Source organism: Danio rerio, chromosome 15, assembly GCF_049306965.1.
Source record: "Danio rerio strain Tuebingen ecotype United States chromosome 15, GRCz12tu, whole genome shotgun sequence".
Lineage (NCBI taxonomy): Eukaryota > Metazoa > Chordata > Actinopteri > Cypriniformes > Danionidae > Danio > Danio rerio.
Window position 1 is genome coordinate 21,956,036 of NC_133190.1, and position 22,476 is coordinate 21,978,511.

General features: G+C 35.8%; 1 protein-coding gene across 3 annotated transcripts in view; it reads left to right on the top strand.

Annotated features, from left to right (window-relative positions):
* Nucleotides 1-22,476, top strand: part of zgc:77784 — a 156,429-nt gene that overhangs the window by 56,386 nt on the left and 77,567 nt on the right. For all 3 annotated transcript variants that reach the window (XM_073922898.1, XM_073922897.1, NM_001431128.1), the window contains 4 exon segments: nt 10,938-11,095; nt 15,294-15,414; nt 15,505-15,643; nt 18,048-18,175. In XM_073922898.1, coding sequence (XP_073778999.1) covers nt 10,938-11,095; nt 15,294-15,414; nt 15,505-15,643; nt 18,048-18,175 — 546 coding nt within the window.

A 22,476-nucleotide genomic window follows, 5' to 3' on the forward strand; every position in this document is an offset into this window, starting at 1 on the left:
GAATGTAGCAATTGCACTCGAGTGCACACCAAAAGCGAACCACAAAAGCATACCAAGACATCCTTGAAGAGGTGGTCTAGGTACACTTTCAAACGAACCCTCGTGTGAACCTAAACGATCAGTTCGTGTGTGGTGAGAACATGATCTGAACTAAAACAGACCCAACCGCAAAAGGTACTGAGTCTCTTTGGACTAATCCAACTGCCATAGTCCAATGCACTGTCCCATCTTATGGGGTGTGGAGGAAAAGTATTTGTTAACAGCGTTTTACCAACAATTTTAAAAAGAAAGAGAGAAAGAGGGAAAAACATTATCTGATGGATTGTTGGTAATATTTCCGTAAGATGACCATGTTGCAGTTTAGCTAAATTAATTCATGCCCCCTCCTGAAGTGACTTGCGATGCTCCTTCACTGTTTGCAATAAATTAAAATATTTTTTTCCAGCCTAGCCGTGCTTCATTCTTGAAATGTATAGTTTGTCTAAAGTGATGTATACAAACTAAATAGTATACTATGGCCAGGGATACAATCAGCCAGCGTAGTCAGTCCTCCACGGTAAAAAGTGACATTTTATATTTTAAGGTCGCATAGATAAAATGTCACTCAGCTGGCGTTTCTGTGTGGAGTTTGCATATTCTCCCTGCGTTCGCGTGGGTTTCCTCCGGGTGCTTCGGTTTCCCCCAGAGTCCAAAGACATGCGGTACAGGTAAATTGGGTAGGCTAAATTGTCCATAGTGTATGAGTGTGTGGATGTTTCCCAGAGATGGGTTGCAGCTAAGTCGACAAGAAAATAAAAGATGAAAGATAAAATTTCAGGCACATATGCGACCAAAACTGTTGCAATTTTGAGCCCTGTAGTGTCTATGAAGGATGAGGGAGCATTTGGGTTTCATTTAAAACATCTTAATTTATGTTCTAAATATGAATGAAGGTCTCAAGTGTTTGGAACAACATTCAGGTAAGTAATTAATAACAAAATTTTCTCTTTTTTGGGGGGATGAGCTACCCCTTTAAGAACCTTTTGTAATTAATCTTTAAACTGGAAACTAAACTGTTTCATAAATGTTTCCATATGGAACCACTTGACAACAATAAAGAACCTTTATTTTAAGTGTTAACAACATCATTCTAAACTGTTTATGGGGAGATCATAGAGTGACCAAAGATTTTAGGAAATTGACTTTTCTGCAGTGATCATAGTTCATGAACTACAGTAGGCATGTGCATTCATTACACTTGATTTAAAGATAGTTCATGCAGATTTATTTCTGTACATAATTTCAGCAGATATAAAGTAATTGGCTCGTGCAGCATATGTAGGGAATGATGATGGTGATGATGATGACTTTGCATGGTCTGCTCGGTGGAAGGAAGCCAAGCAGAATTAAGAAAATGACCATAATGTTTTGTGCCGGTCACGTGCCCCGGCCGAGCTTTCAGCTGTAGCTAATGAGTCTCTCGGCTCATGTCACTCACCCCACAGATGATTAAAAATCACACTGCTTCCCCTGCATCGTGCAGGATGAGAGGGGGGGAGAATGTCTTCCCGAACACACCGCCAAGAGGGACGAACCCTGTCAGAGCCAAGCGCGTATCATTCTTTCCCATAACTAGGCATGTGGTATCGCCCAGGGCACTTACGAGCTTTGTGTGCGGGCTGGACGGCTCTAGGTAAACGGTGACACTATTTTACCCTCTCTTTTCTTAACCAGTGCTCATGAATAACACATGGCCTCGTCTCCTGAAAAATGCAACATGCTGTGGGCTGTTTGGGAACAGCCTGTCCTTGTCCTTGCTTGTGCATATGCCTCCTGCGAGTTAAATTCTGTTCAGGAGGTGACGGGCCACCACAGTGGACTGCAGGGGAAAGAGAATGTATGCACACTGCCAATTTGCAAGCTCATGCATACATATGTGTATTACACTACTGTTGTTATGTGCTGTTTGGGAGCCACCGGTCACCCTTGCATCAGCTGTCATTATTGGGGTCAATCTGCACTGGCTTGAGGGTTTCCATTGGGTGGGTTTTGTAGGACAGATGCAATGGGCTCTTTTTTTGCAACATCTGCGCTCTTTCTCTCATAAAGCGGGCTTTTATATGCCTGTGCTTTGTTTGTACACTGTCGGAGTGGCCCGAGGGAGTGAGTGGACGCTCATTTAACTGTGACAGACAACTATGATGGAGTCAACAGCTCTTTCGGCCAGTGTGGGGGGAAAGGACAACTGAATCATTTTATTGTCAGTTAGTTTAAAAAAAATAATCATTAGCTGTGGGGAATGAAATGGTTTGTGTGCATGGTTGGTAGCTTTTTCAAGTAAATGTCAAATCTGCTGTGGAAATGGCTTTTGGTTTTGGGGTGAATATATTATTTTTCATGACTGTATTTTGCGTTTAATTTGCCAATTATAAATTTGCTCTGACTCAAGAAAAAAATAAACGAAACAACTGTTGTGTTTAGCTAAAATAAACAGTAAAGGGGTGAAACACTAATAACGGTTTATCTTTAAATTAAATTATCATTTCAGTGGCTAATTATTGATTAATAAAGACTTTTTTGTGTGTCTAGTTTTTTTTAACAATGCTATATTTTGCCTTTATGTGTGTTTACAGTAGTGGTATTTTGGCAATTTTTGGTATTACAGTGGTCCCTCGTTAATCGTGGGGGTTATGTTCTAAAAATAGCGTGCAATAGGTCAAATCCAAAAAGCAGTCTGCTTTGTTTTGTACAATTATTATAGATGTTTTACGGCTGTAAAACTCCTCAATACCCTCTTTGTACACTTTTCTCCTTAATGTTTTCACACTTTTCTCTCGTTTAAACACTCGTGTAACTTCTACCTTCCTTTATCAAGTCCAGAAGTCCAAATTTTTGTGCGATGGTAAGCATCTTTTGGGTGCTATCCTCGGTTCCTTCGATGACGCAGAATGTTTCGTTGACTTTATAGTGTTTGTTGGGGATAAAACTAAAATACAGTACAGCACTTCAGTTACACTGCTTGCGATCAAAGATTATGTGAATTTGGGAAGGTGAACGCATTCTGTACTGTACAGGAGACACTGCACTCAGAAGATTGATTGACAATAGTCTACAGCCAATCAGGATGCTGAACAAAATGCGCTAAACAGGATGTAGAACACAATGCGCTGTAAAAATAAAAAAATAAAAAAGTCAAATTGCACTAAAATATAATCCTGCGAGACTGTGAAAGATGAACCGCATTATGGCGAGGGACCACTGTACATGTTTATCTCTTACCTGTATTAAAGGAAATTTGCTCAGAAGCTCACCTGGTACAGCACATCTTTACACTAGAAATGTAAGTAAGTAGGTAATGTGTGAAGCAAGCAATGTTTTATATCTTTTTTTATCTACTACTATAGGGTTTAATATATGTGGAACATTGTTAAAAGTGATAAAGCATTAATTATTAGAACCACTCATCAGTCATTTGATTTCTGCAATATGTTAGGGTGACCAGTTGTCCTTGTTTTTAGGGGGACAGTCCTGGATTTTGGTGTTCTGTCCTCAGCTTGAGCATTGGGGTTGAAGCACATTGAAAACACCCTGCAAAATAGATGGTGATAAGCCCTTAAACAAGTTGCTGCTGGTTACAAGTTGAGGCATTTAGTGATTATTTTCATCAACAGAGGGCGCTGTGAGTTACGCTGATTATTAATATTATTTATTAATAATCATATTATTTTGTGCCACTATTTTATCTAAACTTGGACAAGAGCAATATATATATATATATATATATATATATATATATATATATATATATATATATATATATATATATATATATATATATATATATATATATATATATGACAGCATATAAAACTCACAACTATTTCAAAACTTTTCAAAACATTTCTTCAAACTTTTACAAAAATATGTTGTCCTTTTTTTTTTTTATTATTAATTTACTTTTCTGTTTTAGTCTTACATTATTTACACCAACAACTGTAGTAAAAAAAAATTTTTCAGTTAAAATTTATCAGTAATCTCAAAACATAAAAATATTTTAAATATATAATGTTTAATATAATTTGTACGGGTCATACATTTTATGCTTAAAGGTGCAAATTGCAGAAACGTGCTAAGGATTGAGTTATTAGCTGAGCAGCACGCTAACCTCAGTCTGTCTAAATTTTCATGGCTAGTCAAGTACAGTTAAGAGAAATATTCATTTTAAAATGCATTTTTGATAAGAAACTCACCTGCAGGGTATGATCTTAAAATGTCTTAAAACTCAAAAAGCTAAGTTTTAAGCCTTATAAAGTCTTAAAGGGCACCTAGGTTACCCCTTTTTTCAGATTTAATATAAGTCTTTTGCGTCTCTAGAATGTGTATATAAAGTTTCAGATCAAAATACCCATCAGATTTTTCATTATACCTTTTACAAGATGCTGTTTAATACTGGTTTCCAGCAGGGGGTGGTTTTGTCGTACTGCGCCTTTAAGACGATTCTTTCCCGCCCACTTTCTCGCCCACTACATGCCTCCTTCCTCAGCTGCGTCAGACAACAGACAGACTTAAAGGAAGAAGGTCTCACGTAGCGTTTGTGAGATACTACAGTAAGAACTAACCTTTACTAATCAGTATTGTGAAGTTGCATTGATGAGTCACACACAATATCGTTACAAAGTGCGCGCGTACACACACACACACACCACAGATGACACACACACACACACACAGGCAGGCAGACAGAGCGTGCTTAGCTTAGTCAAGGCTAACCTCAAGTACTGTGTGGATATCTGTTATGCTAATGTACAAAATAAATCTGATTTAACTTCCACAAACCGGGATTGAAGCGTCTTCTTTTATAATTGTTCTGACACGCGGCTGTGCTGATGAAGTAAAGCTGAAGTAAAACGCTGTAATTAATTGATGATTGCTGATCCTAGCGAACAGAACAGACCTTTTATTTCCGGTTGCTTTGCGTATGTCTGTCTGGTCTTGTTGACATATACACGCGACTACCGGAACATGTTAATGCGCGCAGCTGTCAATCAATTCGGTGGGCGGGGGGGATCACACACCTACGTAATGGTGCGATCGATTTGAAAACAGCTCCAATTGGCCGACCCTTTTTTTTGTAGTTAAATTGAAAAAAAAGGACTGGGTGTGTTCATATCATCCCAGTATGACGGTCTATACACTATACCAACACACAGATCTGTCCAAACAGCTTGAAAAGTAGATTTTTTACTTTTTACAAACAGCATAGGTGCCATTTAAATCTACTGAAATATTGTGTTGTAGGTCTTAAATATCTTTTTTTTACAGGTCTTAAGTTTGTTCATGTAGAGCTATCCAATCTGGTCATTAACACATACAATCACCAACAATGCCAATCTCAATAAAACTTTACTGTTAAAGATACTGACCTGACCTAGATTTTTTATTATAAAATTATTATTATTGTATTATTAAATGTTTTAAATTATATACATTTTTAATAGGGCAAGCGAAAGAAAATTCCCAACAGGGACATTTAAATAAAATCCTTAGCATTGCCCTGCATAAGTCTAAAATTTCATTCACAATGGTTGTAAAAATGTCTTTAAAATTCATAAATTTAACTTGGTGAAGCCTGCAGAAACCCTGACCTAGTGATGTTGTGTGTCGGACTAATTGTTAGCTTAGCAACATGCTAAGAGAGAAGAATCTGTATTTGAAAGGTTAATAATTATTTTGGCATTTTTAAGTTATGGGCATTTTTAGAACAATCAAAGTTTTGTGAGTCGTGACACATAATATGAAACTAGGCTAATTTCAACATTAGCATGTAATTAGATTGCAGGATCCTGAAAATAAACATCAACCATTTAATGATTTGCCAGGCTGAATCTTACATGTGAACAAGGCTTGAATGTACAGTAATGTGGCAGATTGTGTTGGATAGTGAAGTGTTGAAGTTAGTTATGGTCAAGTTAGCTGCCCAGACTGACAGATGACCGCTTCAGATCCTGACGTGACTCACTTATTGCCCATAGACAGACCCGCACCATTTGTCCCAGACTGAAAGGTATGAATATTCATAAGCAGGAGATGAGGAGCATGAGTTGCGCTTACAAAAGAAAATGGAGCACTCAGAGCTCTGGATCTCACCAATAACATGACATTTCGATGAATATTTATAAGTAATTATCACAAGTCGTTGCGTTTATAAAGGTCTGCCAAGGGACGGTGCAGCCAGGACTCGGTAATTCAGCAGAGGTCATATCATAATTATGAATCAATGGCTGAACTTATTTATTTGGAATCATATTCATGCTTTACATTCGTGTGCAGCCCACGACTGCAGAGATTACACCTCATAATTGAGGTGTTAATCGAAAAATTCATTCACAAAGTGTTTAAGAGATGAGACGGGAAGATATCGCGGCTGTCAGACTTGATTAATCTGTGGACACTGGTGTAGGTTTTTATTCCCCAAATCCATTTATATTTGTCTGAGATGAGAATATGAGTGGCATTTATTCTTGTGTGTGTATGTGTGTGAGGCTGTTGAGAGTCTAGAGCCCGCAGGAGTTCACCCTTTGATGTAGGAATCTCAAAGGGCCCCCTGAGGCAGATGCCATGGGGCAGGGGTCGCATTTTTAATCTGTCAATCACCACTGGGGATTTATGGGTAACTTTTGCTGCCAAGCCAGGCAGCAGGGAATGCAGCATTCAGCCGCTCACTCTCAGTGTGAAGGGTGTAGGTACTGAAAAGAGAAGGGGCCAGAGTTCACCATGTATGCTGTTAACACTGACGCTTAGTAAGGTCAACATAAGCAGCCACCGCTGAATTTGGATGTCTGCAGAGTTAAAGAATTAGTTTCCCTGTTGGAGTTTGTTTTGCTAGGCTTTAATGTTCTGCCCAAAACCGAGTGAGACGTCAGCTGCATTCAGATCTTTTTGGCACGAACAAGATGACGAGGTATTTAGTGTGCATTATGGCAGATTTTTAACTCTACTTCTACAAAATGATGAATAAGAAAATTTGTGGGTTTTGTTTTTTATGTGGTATAATCCTATTCTATTTTATTGTGGAATGCTGTGAGATTTTGTACACTGTTCAGTATAGCTGCACAATATATAATTTCAGCATCGATATTGCAATGTGCAAAAAGAAACATCGCAGGAAAGAGTTTAAAGCATTCAGACACAAGATATTGTACCGTTTGTAACTTTAATAAAGACAAATTTTATTGAAATATATATGCAGTTTTATCTTACATTATTCAGTTTTAGTGTACTTGAATACTGTTCAAATCCCCAGAAATCCGTTAAGCATAGTTGGTATCACTTGACCTTTGCTCTATTGTTGTCATAATCACCAGCAATCTAGTCCATACAGATCACTGGAGAGCTACCAAAAGAACTAAAAATCCTGTCATGCACCACACACTTACACCTGTTCCTGTTTTACCTTAATTACACGCACACACACACAGCCGGAGGATCGTTATGAATTAATTACTTTAAAAGCAGCACAAACACAAATACCAGTTGCGGAGTCTTGTTATATTGTTTTTTTTTTTAACATTATGGCGTGTTTCCTTAGCCTTGCCGTGTTTGACCCTTGCTTTGTTCTGATTGTTTATGTTGTTTGCTGGCTGTACTGACCATATGCCTGTTTATTGACCACAACTCTGGATTGCCTGCATGCATCTGCTTGCCTTTGTTTTGACCATTGCTTGCCTGACTATTATAATAAATAAACCTGCTTTTGGACCCCCAACTCTGTTGTCAGCTTCCTTCACATAACAATTGTATTTATAAACCTGTAATTTGTTTATTATATGTTATGCATGATTGACACTTTTAGATCACTCCATATAAATCCAAATTAATTTAATACATTGCTTTCAAATAGATTATTTTGTTTAGATAATATTTATTCATTCCAAATAGACCTATTGAAGTTATCTGGGGAAATTGCACTGTAAAAAATGCAGGGTTCCACACAAATTTTTTTATGTTGTCCCAAGCACAAATCGATTAGGTTAACTTAATTATTTTTTTAACAATTTAAGTGTTACAGTCACCAGCAATCTAGCTACTACCGATCGCTGAAGAACTACAAACCAGCCACCGCAAACTACAACTCCTAGCATGCACCACACACACACTGGTTCCTTTTGCCGACTGATTGCAAACACGCACAGCTGCTCAAAGCTGCTCTTTAACTCATTACATAAACTATATACTGTATACATCACACATGCACACGCACACATTGCTGAGTCTTGTTCTACCTGTAGCATCACAAAGCATTTCTCCTTGCCTTGCTGTGTTATGATTCTTTGCGTTGCTTGTTGATTTTTGATGCTAGCCGCCTGTACCAATTTCTTGCCTGGTTTTGACTACTCTTTTGGATTGCTCATTTTGGTTCTGTTTGTTCCTTTAATCAACCCTTGCCTGCCTGACCATTCTTTGTGTAATAAAGTTTCTGCAATTTGTTCCTCACCTCCATTGTCAGCTTCTGAATGTTACATTAAGTGAATTGAACATAAAACAAAAATTAAATCAAGAGTTGTGTTGAATCGGCACATTTTAAATAAGTAGTTTAATCATTTTTAGGTTTCCATTTATATCGCAACATGTAATGCAGAAAAATGAAATATCGCAGTCAGATTTTTCCAGTATCATGCAGCACCATCATACAACTTAGCTAGTTTTTAGTAATTCAGGGATCAAGTAAACATATAGTTTTTTCCTTATTGAGTTGTTTCCTTAAAACAAGCAAAATAGTCTAAAATGGGAAAATGTTTGCATAAATTGCCGTTCATAAACAATCGTTTTTGTGCTCAAATGTTTGAAACTCTCTTGAAATGCTCAGTCACAGGCCTCAAAATACAAATGATAATCTTTCAAACTAATATGATTAAACTTAGCAGTGACTCTACAAATCATGTGATCTGTAGCAACTCGTCAACTATGATTCAGACTCAAAATTGCATATCTTGCGATGTGACTTGTAAATGTGCATGTACAGTATTGCGACATAAATGCTGAAATTATTGTGCAGCCCTACTTTAACTCATAATCAAGATCTTTCTAACATGAGTTGAGCATTGCCTTAAGATATCGTGTGTTAAGAAATTTCTATGGCAATATTACTCTATTTGCATTCGAAATCACAAACTTTCCTACTATCAGTCATGTATTCAGTGTGAGACTCATACAATGACACCATTTTCGCACACAGAATCTTGTCCATTTTCTCACACAGGCACAGTAATATTTGTCTGTATGTGTTATTGATTGCTATATTTATAACATAGAGTATAAGCAGTATTAGAGGAAATCCTCATATTACAGATTTTCAAATAATTGTATTGACTTATTCTCTCCCGTATAAGTTGGTGCAGCCATTCAAACCTTTTTTGCTCAATACTTCTGACCTCATTCTCTTTTGTTGATGTTTAGTTGTAAAATCAGTTTGTTATGCTGCTAGTTTAACTGTTTACTGCCATTTGTTATTCTTAGTCATTTCCCCATAGGCAAGTGAATCAGAAGTCCTGGAACAATCGCAGAAAAAAGCTTCCTCTGCATCAATAAATCAAAAAGTACATCAATGGAAAGCTGTTTTTTTTATTATTTTTCATATTATGTATGTGTATCTCAATATCAATATCCAGTAATTGCACTTATGACTGGTTTTGTGGTCCAGGGTCAGTATAGTCTATAACTCAGTACTCAGCCTGTCACAATCAAAAAATCGACTTTTCTCACAACACAACACAACACAACACATTTTTGGTGATGCAACATATATCGCCCTTACTTAAAAAACAATTCTATTACCATTTTAGCTGATCTTTATCTACATCTCTATTTCTATTGGTGGTTGTCAGTATGGTTAAAAAACACAATAGTATTTACTATAAATTGCTTTTGTAAATTTTCATGTGGGTGTCTGGCAACTAAAAATAGATCTGTTACCTTTTATCATGTATGTTTTTGTTAACATTCATGAATATTAATTTATTTATTGAGGACATACAGTAGGTTTTCAGATTCTGATTACAATGGCCAATTATTCAGATGACTAATTAAATGAGATATTCATAAGAGTGAAAAATTATTTGTTCTTTAGAAGGTTGTACTTGCATTGTTTTTTGCAAAATTTGACTGGATTGTGCTGCATTTTTATTGGCCCTTGTTTTTTGCCCAATAGGTCTCCGCACAGGTCACATGACTGAAAACTATCAACAGGCTGTTGTGCTGTTAGCTTAGCAACATGCTCTACCCATAGACTCAATTCTTAGTTTCACACAGCCCTTCCAGCCACAACCCAGAACTGGGAAACAATTCTGAGTTACTAGTGCTTATATAAACTACCTTACCTAAGTTTAAAGTTAATAATGTTTTAAAATATTTTTGTCTACATTTATTTGATCTAAATACAGTAAAAACAGTAATATATGACAGGAAGGTTGCAGTATGAGGAACTGCAATGCAGATGAGAACCGAGATGTATTTTGACTCACTGATAAATGGAATGACTCACTGATGAATAGAATGTTCAAAAAAAAAAAATTAGAAATGACTTTGCTGTCACTTCTGATCAATTAAAAGCTTCCTTGCTGAAAGAAAGAGTGATTTTGTAAGTATTGGGAGGACCACTTGATTTTGGAGCAGACCACTCAGGCCATGTCTCTTTTCTGCTGGTCAATTATTCAGCTGTATTTAAATGCGAGTGTGTTGTCATAAAAACACTTTTATAATTGATAAGCTGAGAAAAGCCGACAGTGCATTGCAGGAAGGAGATTTGAGGACAGTGCGCCTCATTCATCTCTGACTCACGATCACGACAAGCTCCTCAATGAATATCCATGAATAAACTTGCTGCACAGGGGAGCAGATGAGAACAAACTGAAGGAAAAACAATACATCGCACAGCTAACACTCTTCTCAATCTCCTACAGTTCTCCGGGACGATTTCCGGCAGCCTCCCAATGACGTGGTGGTGGCAGCAGGAGAGCCCGCGGTGCTGGACTGTGTGCCTCCCAGGGGTCACCCTGAGCCCACCGTCTCCTGGAAGAGGAACAATGTTCGTGTCAGTGACAAGGACGGCAGGATCTCTGTGAGTCAATAGCAGAAAGTGCGATGTTGGCTCAGGAGGGAAGGCTGTGACATCATGCTACTTCTCTGAAACCAGCATCGACTGAGACATAAATCAGTGCAGTCGCTCTCCAAAAGATGAGATCACTGACTTATAATGATGAAGTGTCCAGTCAAAATGAAAGGGTGTCGCTTACATGATTGTTCTAGTTAATTAAAAACTAAAGCCATAAATAAGCATTTTGTTATTTGCAATGGTAAGTGTTTATAAATACAGATGAAGTTAGAATTATTAGCCCTTCTGAATTATTAGCCCCCCTGTATAGGAAGATTTTTTCAACACATTTCTAATCATAATAGTTTTAATAACTTGTTTCTAATAACTGATTTATTTTATCTTTGCCATAATGTCACCAAATAATATTTGACTAGATATTTTTCAAGACACTTCTATACAGCTTAAAGTTTTATAACACATTTCTAAACATAATAGTTTTAATTAATAATTAATTTCTATCAACTTTTATCTTTGCCATGATGATAATACATAACATTTTACTAGATATTTTTCAAGATACAATTGCAATTTAAAGGCCTAACTAGGTTAATTATTCTAATATATATAGATGAATATATAGCCTAGGAGGGCTAATAATTTTGACCTTAAAATGGTTTTTAAAAAATCTAAAATTGCTTTTATTCTAGCTGAAATTCAACAAATAAGACTTTCTGCAGAAGAAATAATATTATTGGAAATACTGTAAAAATTCCTTGCTCTATATGTATTCTGGTGTAAATGTTTTAAAGTGTAAAAGGGAATGGAATTTAGTATATGCCTTGTCGAATAACTGGAAAAAAAATGGAAAAATATGTTTATTTAAAACATTTAAATTAAATTTATTAGTTAATAAAGACACAAAAATGACAAAAACACTTAACTACGCTAAATAATTACAATTAGCATGAACATCTAAAAATAAAGCAACAAACTCAATAAAATGAATAAAATATATGAATAAAAACAGACATAATGTACATACCAATTACCAACCTACGTCACACAGGTCCCCGGTTGCAAAAAAAGACAGTCTGCAAGAGCAAACATGTCGTGTTGTGCGGTAGGATGCCAAATTCGAAAGTTCAAAAATAGAAAATTTAACTTTTACCATAAACCACACTGCTTTAATGCCAACCACAGACGTCTTTGGCTAAAAGAGAGCTGAATGAAGTGACAACCTAATTAGAAATGCTTGACTTAAATTTGGTTAATTAAAAATTGCGGACACTGAATGCTAAGAATGAAACGTGAAAGTGTAAGTTATTAAGGTAAACTTAGTTTTATATTCCCACATTCAGTCAGTGACAACTTGTGACACTCTCCCTACATTGTTTACCATGGCACTTTAAATATTCAGTCTGAAATAACCTGCAAGTGTGACTTGAAAACAACATTAACGCTGCTTATTTGACTGTGAACAATGTTGTACTTAGATAGTCGTTGGCTGCAAATATGATTTCGCTATTTAGATTTTGCAAGTAATACTTTAATGAGATTATATTATTAAGGAGAAAGCCCGAATGTGTGAATATAAAACCAACTTTACCTTTATGTTTAACTTCACATACCCTGCTCTTCAGGTGTAGTTCGCTGTCAGCATGCAGTCGTTTTGCTTGTTGATGATTAATTTCCCAGGCCTTGTACAGTTCTGTCTTCTTTCCTTGTCTTTGGCTAGGCAGAATCTCGGTTTTTAGCACTACATAGTGTTGAATCTGGTAATCATATGACATTTTTTCTTGCACATGACCACACAGAACAGCATTTTTGGCATCCAAAGCCTTGTAGGCCTTTAACTTCTCTCTCGAAAAATAACTTGGAGCTTTAATGAGATATATATTTGCGGCTGGATGCTTGGTCATTTCGTCTTATCCAATATTCATTGGGAGGGTGCCATCGCAAATGGAGATGTCAGATGAACGCTGCTAACTCTAATGTTAATTTTGCCGAATCACTGTGCTTATCACTGGATGACAAGCTATTATAACACGCTGAAAGCATTATTTAAATAATATATATAATATGTGATCAATATATCTTTTATGTAATTAATATATCTTAATATAGTTTCAAAGACAACAACAAACTCTGTACCGCATCGGATGTCATTCCCTCGCTGTAAACGTTAGCGCTCCCTGTAAGCATCCTAAATGTTTACAAACATGGTAATAGGTCTATAGTGTATTTGTAATACACTACTTCTTTCTTCTATTGTTCATTTACGAACAATAATTCATTCATTTATTTATTTTCTTTTTGGATAAGTGCCTTTATTAATCTGGGGTCCCCACAGCAGAATTAAGCGCCAAATTATCCAGCATATGTTTTACGTAGCGGATGCCCTTTCAGCTGCAACAAAGCTCTGTGAAACAAATAATAATTTATAGAGGTAAAATGAATAAACCCAATATAGACACATTTGTTTAAACAAGAAAGAATATTTTCAAATTGTCAAAAACACAGCAAAGTAACCAAAAGTAAAAAAGTAAAAAAAACTTAAAATGAAACCAAAATGTCATTAAAACTAATAATACATAAAATATTTACTGAGTCATACTAAATTAACACATAGGGCTCTGTTTGAGTGATCTACACGCAAAGTATAAAGCATTTAGCATTAAGGCCATGTCCGAATCCACTTTTGCTATTTTAAGTATGGAAATATATGCTTTGCGCTGTGCTGCATGATCAAACAGTGTTGTGCCTATTCTCTTAATGAGTTATGGGTGTGTTTTAAGAATAAACCATTAGAGTCTCATCTCCCATCCCCTTTAAAAGTCGGTTGCATCGTGCCATTTTGCATTTGCTATTTACATTGCTGGCTTTGTAAAAGAAAAAACAGAAGACTCACTAGCGAGAGAACAGTTAAACAGCCCATCTGCAGCACGAGGATAAAGAACGAGCCTCCTCCATTCAGCCTTTTTACTTTCTCTTTAATTTTCCACTTCACTCCTTTACTTTCGTAGAGTAAGGAAATGGTGGAAACTCACCTCACTTCACCAAAGACATCCATTTGCCTACATAAATAATTTTGCTTGTTAAGCGCAAAGATGGTCTCAAAACTATTTCTAAATTCAATTTTAATTTCCAGCAAACTAATAAATGAACAATGATAACGAAGTGTTATCCAAGTTATATCCAAATACACATGCTATGCCTCATATTGTTCAAAACCTGACAGGTGGACAAATCTAAGCTTATTTTTAATAAAACAATATAAATATGCATAATAATAATAATAATATACAAAAGCAAGTTGTCATGAGTAAACTAAAAAAAAGCTCACTGAAATGAAGAAGGCATGGAGGCGGTAGTTTTTACATTTACGTAGAAAGTAAAAAATGTTGTAAAATTTTAATCTTTTAATTTTTTTTTCTTCATTTGTAAAGATATCTGCGTATTGCTGTACATCCTGTGTGTATTAAGCAATGTGTGTGCCTTTAGTGTGCACAACTAACGCACTGTGAGCTGGACTTAAGACCTGCTTTCAGTTCCTCAAAACAGTCAAAAATGTGCCTCAACACACCTCCTTTCTAGATCAGAGCACCCATGAGTCCACAACGTGGTGCACAATAGGAATAGTAGGGTTGCTCTGTTCTGAAAATAGTAACAAATCTTGCCAAACACGTCTTGCGCCTTACTGCGTCGGGTGTATGATAGGGCCCCTAATGTTATGTTTTGCTGGTTACTGGTGGTGTAATGTAAACCAAAAGTGAAACTATATATATTTTTAATGTATAGTAAATATAAAATATAAATAAATGTAAATATAAAAGAATATCAGTATTCAATGCAAAACTAAAACATTAAAAATGCCAATGAGCAATCTTTGCCAGTTAACTGAAAAAGTTTTGAGATTTTACTTTTTTCATTAAAATAAATATCATCATACAGGCAATTAATGAATAAATCAAATCAAATATAAAATTAGAAGTAATAAAAAAATAAAAATAAACATTATAATGGTGTTAATTAACACGTATGATTTCTGAAAAATCAGTTTGGTTTTGTGAGCTCATATATTTGTTAAATAAATGTAAAAAATCAATAGTTGAGTGCACCCTAATCTAATTTCTTTTAAATCAAGAAGAGATTCAATATTACTGAATACTGAAAATTCAAAATCAACTTGAATAGTGATAAGTGTGATTTTTCTCTTCTTCAGATGCGTGGTGGCAAGCTGATCATTTCTCACACCCGGAAAAGTGACGCAGGCATGTATGTGTGTGTGGGCACCAATATGGTGGGCGAGAGAGACAGCGATCCAGCCGAACTGGTAGTGTTTGGTAAGTCTAGTTTCTGCCTCATTAATTTGCTTTTAACAAAGTGGTGAAAATAAAAGTGTGTGTGTGTGTGTGTGTGTTTTGTGTGAGCAGAGCGGCCGGTGTTCATCCGCAGACCTGTCAATCAGATTGTTCTGGCTGAGGAGAGTGTGGATTTCTTGTGTGAGGTTCATGGAGATCCGGCTCCGACCGTCCGCTGGAACAGAGACCAGGGAGAATTACCACGCGGGAGGCAAGAGTCTGCTTACAAACACTCGTGATGCTGTTACTGCAGTTCAAATGGCAGTTAAATGGCATATTACACAGTGACAGATAAGAAAATCAGCTTTCTGTTCACATTATCGTTGAATTAGAGAAGAAGAAATTTCCGTAAACATCAAACTGAGCATTATGTAACCTCATATACTCCATTAAAATAGAGCAATAACATTTGATTCTATAATACAACAACAGAAGCTTAAAGGGACAGTTCACCCAAAAATAAAAACTTGATGTTAATTTATTCACTTTCATGCCATCTTAGAGGTGTGTAGGTGGCTACTCTTTGGTATACTCGCATGAATTTAAATCTGATTTTGTTTTTATGAAGTTATGGTTTTTGGTGATAAGTGGGGGTGGTGACGCTGGGGCACTTCAGATCATTTTGGAAGGGCACTTTCTATCCAAGACTAAAAAGGGGTTGTGCACTGCACAGGTTGAGCCTTATGTGTGCACGTGCCAGATTGACCTTAAAATGAATTTAAAACTGCTTTTATTCTAGCCAAAATTAAATAAATAAGACTTTCTCCCAAAGAAAAAATCAGATCCACTGTGAAAATGTCCTTGCTCTGTAAACCATTATTTTGGAAATATAAAAAAAAAAAAAAACTTTAAAAATTCAACTTTATATGTACAGATGAAGTCTGAATTATTAGCCTCAATTGTTTTTTTCCTCAATTTCTGTTTAATGAAGAGAAGATTTTTTTTCAGCGCATCAGGAGGGCTAATAACTTTGACTTCAACTGTATATGGACAAAACAGCTTTATTGCCTGTGAATGAAACATTCAGGTGTTATGAAGAAGAACAGTCTGTGTGTACAAAAAATAAACTTATTTACAACATTTTTAGAGTTCATTACAGTCTAAAATAGTGTTTCTCAACAGGTGGGGCACCCGTAGCAGTGTTTTGAGTGGGTTGTGGAGAGATTGTGTGATAAATTAAACAGAAAGAAAACAGTATCTAATTCAAACTATTATTAGAAATATGATGGTAAGTCGGTAATGATAAAAAAAAAAAAGTTTTTTGTTTTTAAAAAAATTTTTTGGAGGTTTTCTTTCGATATACATGAAACCAAAATATAAAAAATAAAAGAAGAATAAATTAAAAAATAAAAAAATTATATTGATGCAAAGCGAGTTGTTGCTGGCTGCACGGTCACTTGTTTGAGCCTCGCCTGGGTCAGTTGGCGTTTCTGCATGAGTTCTGTAGAGTTTGCATGTTCTCCCCGTGTTTGCATGGGGTTGCTTTAGGTGCTCCGGTTTCCAGCACATTACAATGGCATGTAGTATAGGGGAATTGGGTGAGCTAAATTGTCTGTAGTATACAGTATGTGTGTGAATGAGAGTGTATGGATGTTTCCCAGTGATGGATTAGAGCTGGAAGGGCATCCGCTGCGTAAAGCATATGCTGGATAAGTTGGCGGTTCATTCCGCTATGGCTACCCTAGATTAATAAAAGGACTGAGCTGAAAAGAAAATGAATGAGATGTCGCATACAACCAGAACTTTTCCTATGCTGGGATTTGTCTAGAAATCCCTGCTTTATCCTTATTGTGCAGTTTGTAAAGCAAACACTCATGTGAGGACATCCTGATCATTATGTTGACCCACTCTTTTAACACAGGAGCGTTAGAAATTTTTCAATGCTTTAGAATTACTCAGGCTATTACAGAAACCCCCCACCATGATCACCGTAAAATCTCCCCTAGTTGTGTTTGGCAGTTGTTCCCTGTCCTCCAACAGACATAATCTCGATGAGAATGGTACAGTATTGTTGTTCCAAGCCATTCTCTCAAAATATTTTCAAAGTTTGATACCACATACATTAGGCCGAATAATCAGACATTCTCAAATACAGTGAATAAAACAAGTACCTCTTTCTTGTTGGCATTTCCAGCATAATATAATGTCATTATTTAACAATAAATGCAAACCTAATAAATGTAAATTAGTCATTTTTATTCAAGTGCTAAAATGAGGAATACTGAAATGACAACTCTGCTTTTAATACTAAAGTAATGATGAAATAAAATACATTTTGTTAAAATTAGTAAATTTATATATATATTTTTAAAATGAAAACAAGTTTGTTACCATTCGAACAGATTGTTAAAAGACTCGACTTGTCCCATTATTTCCCCATACTGTCTCCTCTCTATAATGTCAAATAAAAATAGTTGATAAGCTCCAAGAGGAAAATATAATTAGTGTTTTAGAGGGTTTGGGCCACAGTGCAGTGCAGTACAATGCTATATACAGTATAATGGAGACCCAGAGAAATGTCCACTGAGAAAGCAGAGGAGCGCAGACAGGCTGTAGGAGGAAGGTGAGAAGACTGTTCAATCTGCTCTCCTTTTTTCACCTTCTTGGCTCAATAGATTCGAGATCCGCAGTGACAACAGCCTGCATCTGACAAGGGTCCGAGCGGAGGACGAGGGCACTTACACGTGTGTCACCGAAAACAGTGTGGGCAAAACCGAAGCCTCCGCCGTGCTGCAGGTCCATGGTAAGACATGCGCATATGCATGATTTCCTAGCTTTTTAATATTGCTTTCAGTGTTGCTAGTAACTAGTTACTGTAACTCAATTGCTTATCAATTAAAACAAGCAAAGGAAGAGATTTGATCTTGAGTAATTTAATTACAGTTCATTTTATTTGCTTTAATGGGATAATTCAACCAAAAATAAAAATTATGTCAATTATGTTTTGTTCTGTGATATTTTGAAGAATGTTGGAAATCTGTAACCATTGACTTCCATTGTAGGAAAAACACATACATTGAAAGTCAATGGTTACAGATTTCTTTCTTCACAATATCTTCTTTTGTCTTCAACAGAAGAAACTCATAAATATGTCATGTTTTTTTTTCTTCATATTTGATGAATTAAGATCAGAGTCCAAAAATTAGTACAGCCTTAATTAATAAATTAATATGTTGAAGAAAATACAAAAAGACACCTTTTTTACCACTTTTTTAAGATTTAGATAAGTCTTTTGTGTCTCCAGAATGTGTTTGTAAAGTTTCAGCTTAAAACACTCATCAGATTAATTATTATACATTTCTGAACATCTGGACTTTTCTGCTTTTAACAGTATGTAGTTGTTTTTGTTGCCTGCAGCTTTAATCAATCCCATGTGCCTATCAGAGTGTGCCTCAATCTCAGTCTCGTCTGCGTCAGATAAACAGGACAGTGACAGACATGAAGAAAGCAGATCTTACATAATGTTTGTGTGAAACTGTTAAAACTTATTAAACATCCACAAGCCAGGATCGTCTTTTATTATTGTACTGCCATGCGGCTGTGGTGATAAAGATGGTAAAATTGTTGTAATTCATTCCAAACATGCACTTAAAAAAAAAAATGATTTAAACTTGTAAAACTCACTCTTGATCACATTTGATGATGACTGATGATCACAGCGAGCTGAACAATTCTTTTAATCTTGGTTGCTTTGCACACGTCCTGTCTTGTTGGTATGATTATATGCGTTACTACGGAGACATGTTAATATGGGGCTGTCAGTTGATTCAGAGGGCGGGGAGAGCATACTCCTACATCACCTTGCGGTCAGCCTCAAAATAGGAGGGATTTGGATCCAATTTTACCATCAGGAAATTAAAAAAAGAGACTTTATATCATCCAAATATGATTGTGGACACACTATACCTACACACAGTTCTGTAAAAACAGCTTCCAAGAGATGATTTTCATTATAGGTGCCCTTTAAATACAATTTTGATAAACAAGAGAAACATAAAGATTATTCGGTAGTTTGTATTATTATTGTAACGAGAGGACGCTGACAATGGAGTTCAGGATCTACATGCAGTTTATTAATAAGAGTATTCAGACAGACAATGGTCAAATAGGTCTAAACAGTATCATAGAGGTAATCCAGAACAGTAGTCAAAGTCACATGGAAAGAAATCAATTCAGGCGGCAAGCAACGTACAGTACATAAGGAAACAAGGCTAGGATCAAACACAGAAAGACTTAGACAAAGAAGTCTTTCTGAAATGCTATGTAGAAATGCTATGAAACGCTATGTATTCTTACAGATAAACAGTAAACAAGACTCAGCAAAGTGTATGGGAATGTGAGGTGTAAAAATAGTCCTAGTAATAAGTCAATTGTGAGCTTCAGCTATGTGTATGTCAGTGTCTGAATAATTGTCAGCTGTGGCAGGAGTGATGAGAGCAAAGACTACATGGAGTTGTGGTTCATATCAGTGACATATGTATAGTTCCCCAGCGATCTGCACAGGCTAAATATCTGGTGATTGTGACAATTATTATTTGAATTTAAATGTACTATCTTTTATGATGTTATTAATTCTTTTTGATTTGGTGACCATGCACTTATTTTAATGTGTATCACGGTTTTCCTTAAATACACCAAATATATTGGCTTTATTCGCTGAGAAATGGATCAAAACATTCATTTAAAAAGGATATTTTCATCAAAATGATAAACTGCATCAGAAATTATATGCGATATATGGTGCTGACAAATGCTGTCATTCCTTTGATAAAGCTAAAAAGCCGTGACTTAAATGTTAAGAGTTTTCTTCTGTGTGTTGACATTTGTAGATATACTTTAAGTAGTATGACTACAAAAATTTCCTATTGAATACAAAAAATGTCCTATTGAATATTAAAAAAGCTTTAATGACATCAAAATTTGAAATTTTGAATGACATTTTTATGGTGTATTTTGTACCCATAAAAACACTTTAAATGTAATTAATAACTTTTTTGAATTTAACTCTTACCCAACTCATAAATCTCAAAGAGGCAAGCTGATATTCTTAGCGTCATGCAAACTGTACAGCATATTGTGGCTCATCTCTATTAAATAGTCCTCACCATGGCCATTTGAACATGTCAGATGCAATCAGCCTATTCTGTGTGAAGTCAAATGCAAGGATTTATCAGTTCCTCTGCTGCTGCTTAAATGTTAGGTCCATTCTACCTGGTAGCTCTGTTTTGATGGAGATGTTTAGAAAATGAGCATAGCCATACACGTAGCCTATTTAAAGTATAACCAATTTGATAGTGTGTGCTAGACAAAAAAAAAACAGTACAAAATGAAAGGTTCATACTTGTCTAGTGAATGCTCATTTTCTGTTTTGAGGTAACTTTCTGTTGTACTTTACTTTTTAAAATTATTATTAGACTATATTGTGTGCCAGTGGCAGACATGTCCACAGAATTTGATCAAGTCTTTAATGCAAGCATCGTAAACATGTTGTGTGTGTGTGATGTATGTTTTGTGATGTTATTTGAATTGCAGCACAGGGAAAAAGGCATAAAGTACTGTAGCTTCTTTCTTGTAAAAAAAAAAAAAAAACAGCTCTGGCAGTGAGAGTGGTTGAGCTTAAGTGCATATAGCAATAGTGTACTCAAAGAGGGGAGGACTTGTCAGATCCTAGAGAGCATTTGATTGTCTGATGAGAAACTGATGTATGATATGATATCAAAATAAATGTTGAATCATTTATGTATAAGTGACAAACTACTACAAACTTTGGATTCTAACTACGAATTTTGTCACTAGCTATGTTTCCATCCACCTATTTTATGTGCATTTTGGATATGTACAATAAGGAAATAAAAAAGATGCGCATAAATTTTGAAAATGCACATAAAAACATATGCACAAAACTAGGATAAACTTTATATCAAATAAGAAAACATGCACATAAACTATGATGAAAGCATTTTTACCACACAAATTCCAGTCTGCGGATTAAAAAAGCTCATGTGGTTTTCTTATAAGAGATCACGTGGTGATAATCAACACAATCTCGTAACTTTTTCATTTAGTGGCTAATTCGTACAAATTCGTACGATCTAATTCGTACATTTTAGTACGATTTGCATATCCCCCAATGACGGTTGGGTTTAGGGATGGGGTTAGGTGCCACGCCTCCTTTTTAAAATCGTACATTTTCTTACGACTGAACTCGTACGAATTCGTACGAATTAGCCACTAAACTGCCAAAACGTAAAATACTTACGTTTTCTCGTGAGATCAGGCTGTGATAATATATTGTGTGATTGGACAATCCAGCAGGCTGAGCACACTGTAAAACATCTAATTGTTGTTTTGGTCATTCTAAAACACTTGAACCTTTTCAGTATTATTGTTATTATATCATTAATGACCTCCAGAATCAAGAGCGTCTGTGCTCCTCATCTGACGCCTTCAAACACCACCATGAGTTCATTGTGTGTCTTCTGAGACGCAATAATTTATTGAATAAAGAAAAGATTCATGCAGCTTCTTCTGACACAGTAAATACATTTTATTTTTAAAATTCGGTGCCAGTTTATCACAAAGTGATGATTTTGTTCTCTTTGACTCATTGGATGGAAACGCTGCTTTATCCACACATCTTTAATGGGATATTCCAGTTTTGTGCATAAATTTAATTTGCATTTTTGGATGGAAACATAGCTACTGTTATAGAGCACATTAGCTTATAGATAACATTAACATTTATTAATTACTGTATAATAATAACATTCATGTCCACAGTTGTCGGTTTAGTTGTTTAGCTACAAAAACAAGAAGATGAATGCTAAAAGCAGAGCATGGCAATCTGTTTCATTATGGCTGCATCTAAAAGCTTTAAAATCCTGCCTTCGGAAGACCAAATCCAAATTCTGCTTCACCTCCTGTCTCGGGAGGTACCTTCTTTTCACTGAATATTTTTGAAGGCAGTATCGATGTGCTGTTTACTGCCTTTCATTTCTAGTGGTTGACCTAAAATACAAAACGGGCGTTTCGAAGTGCTTCTTT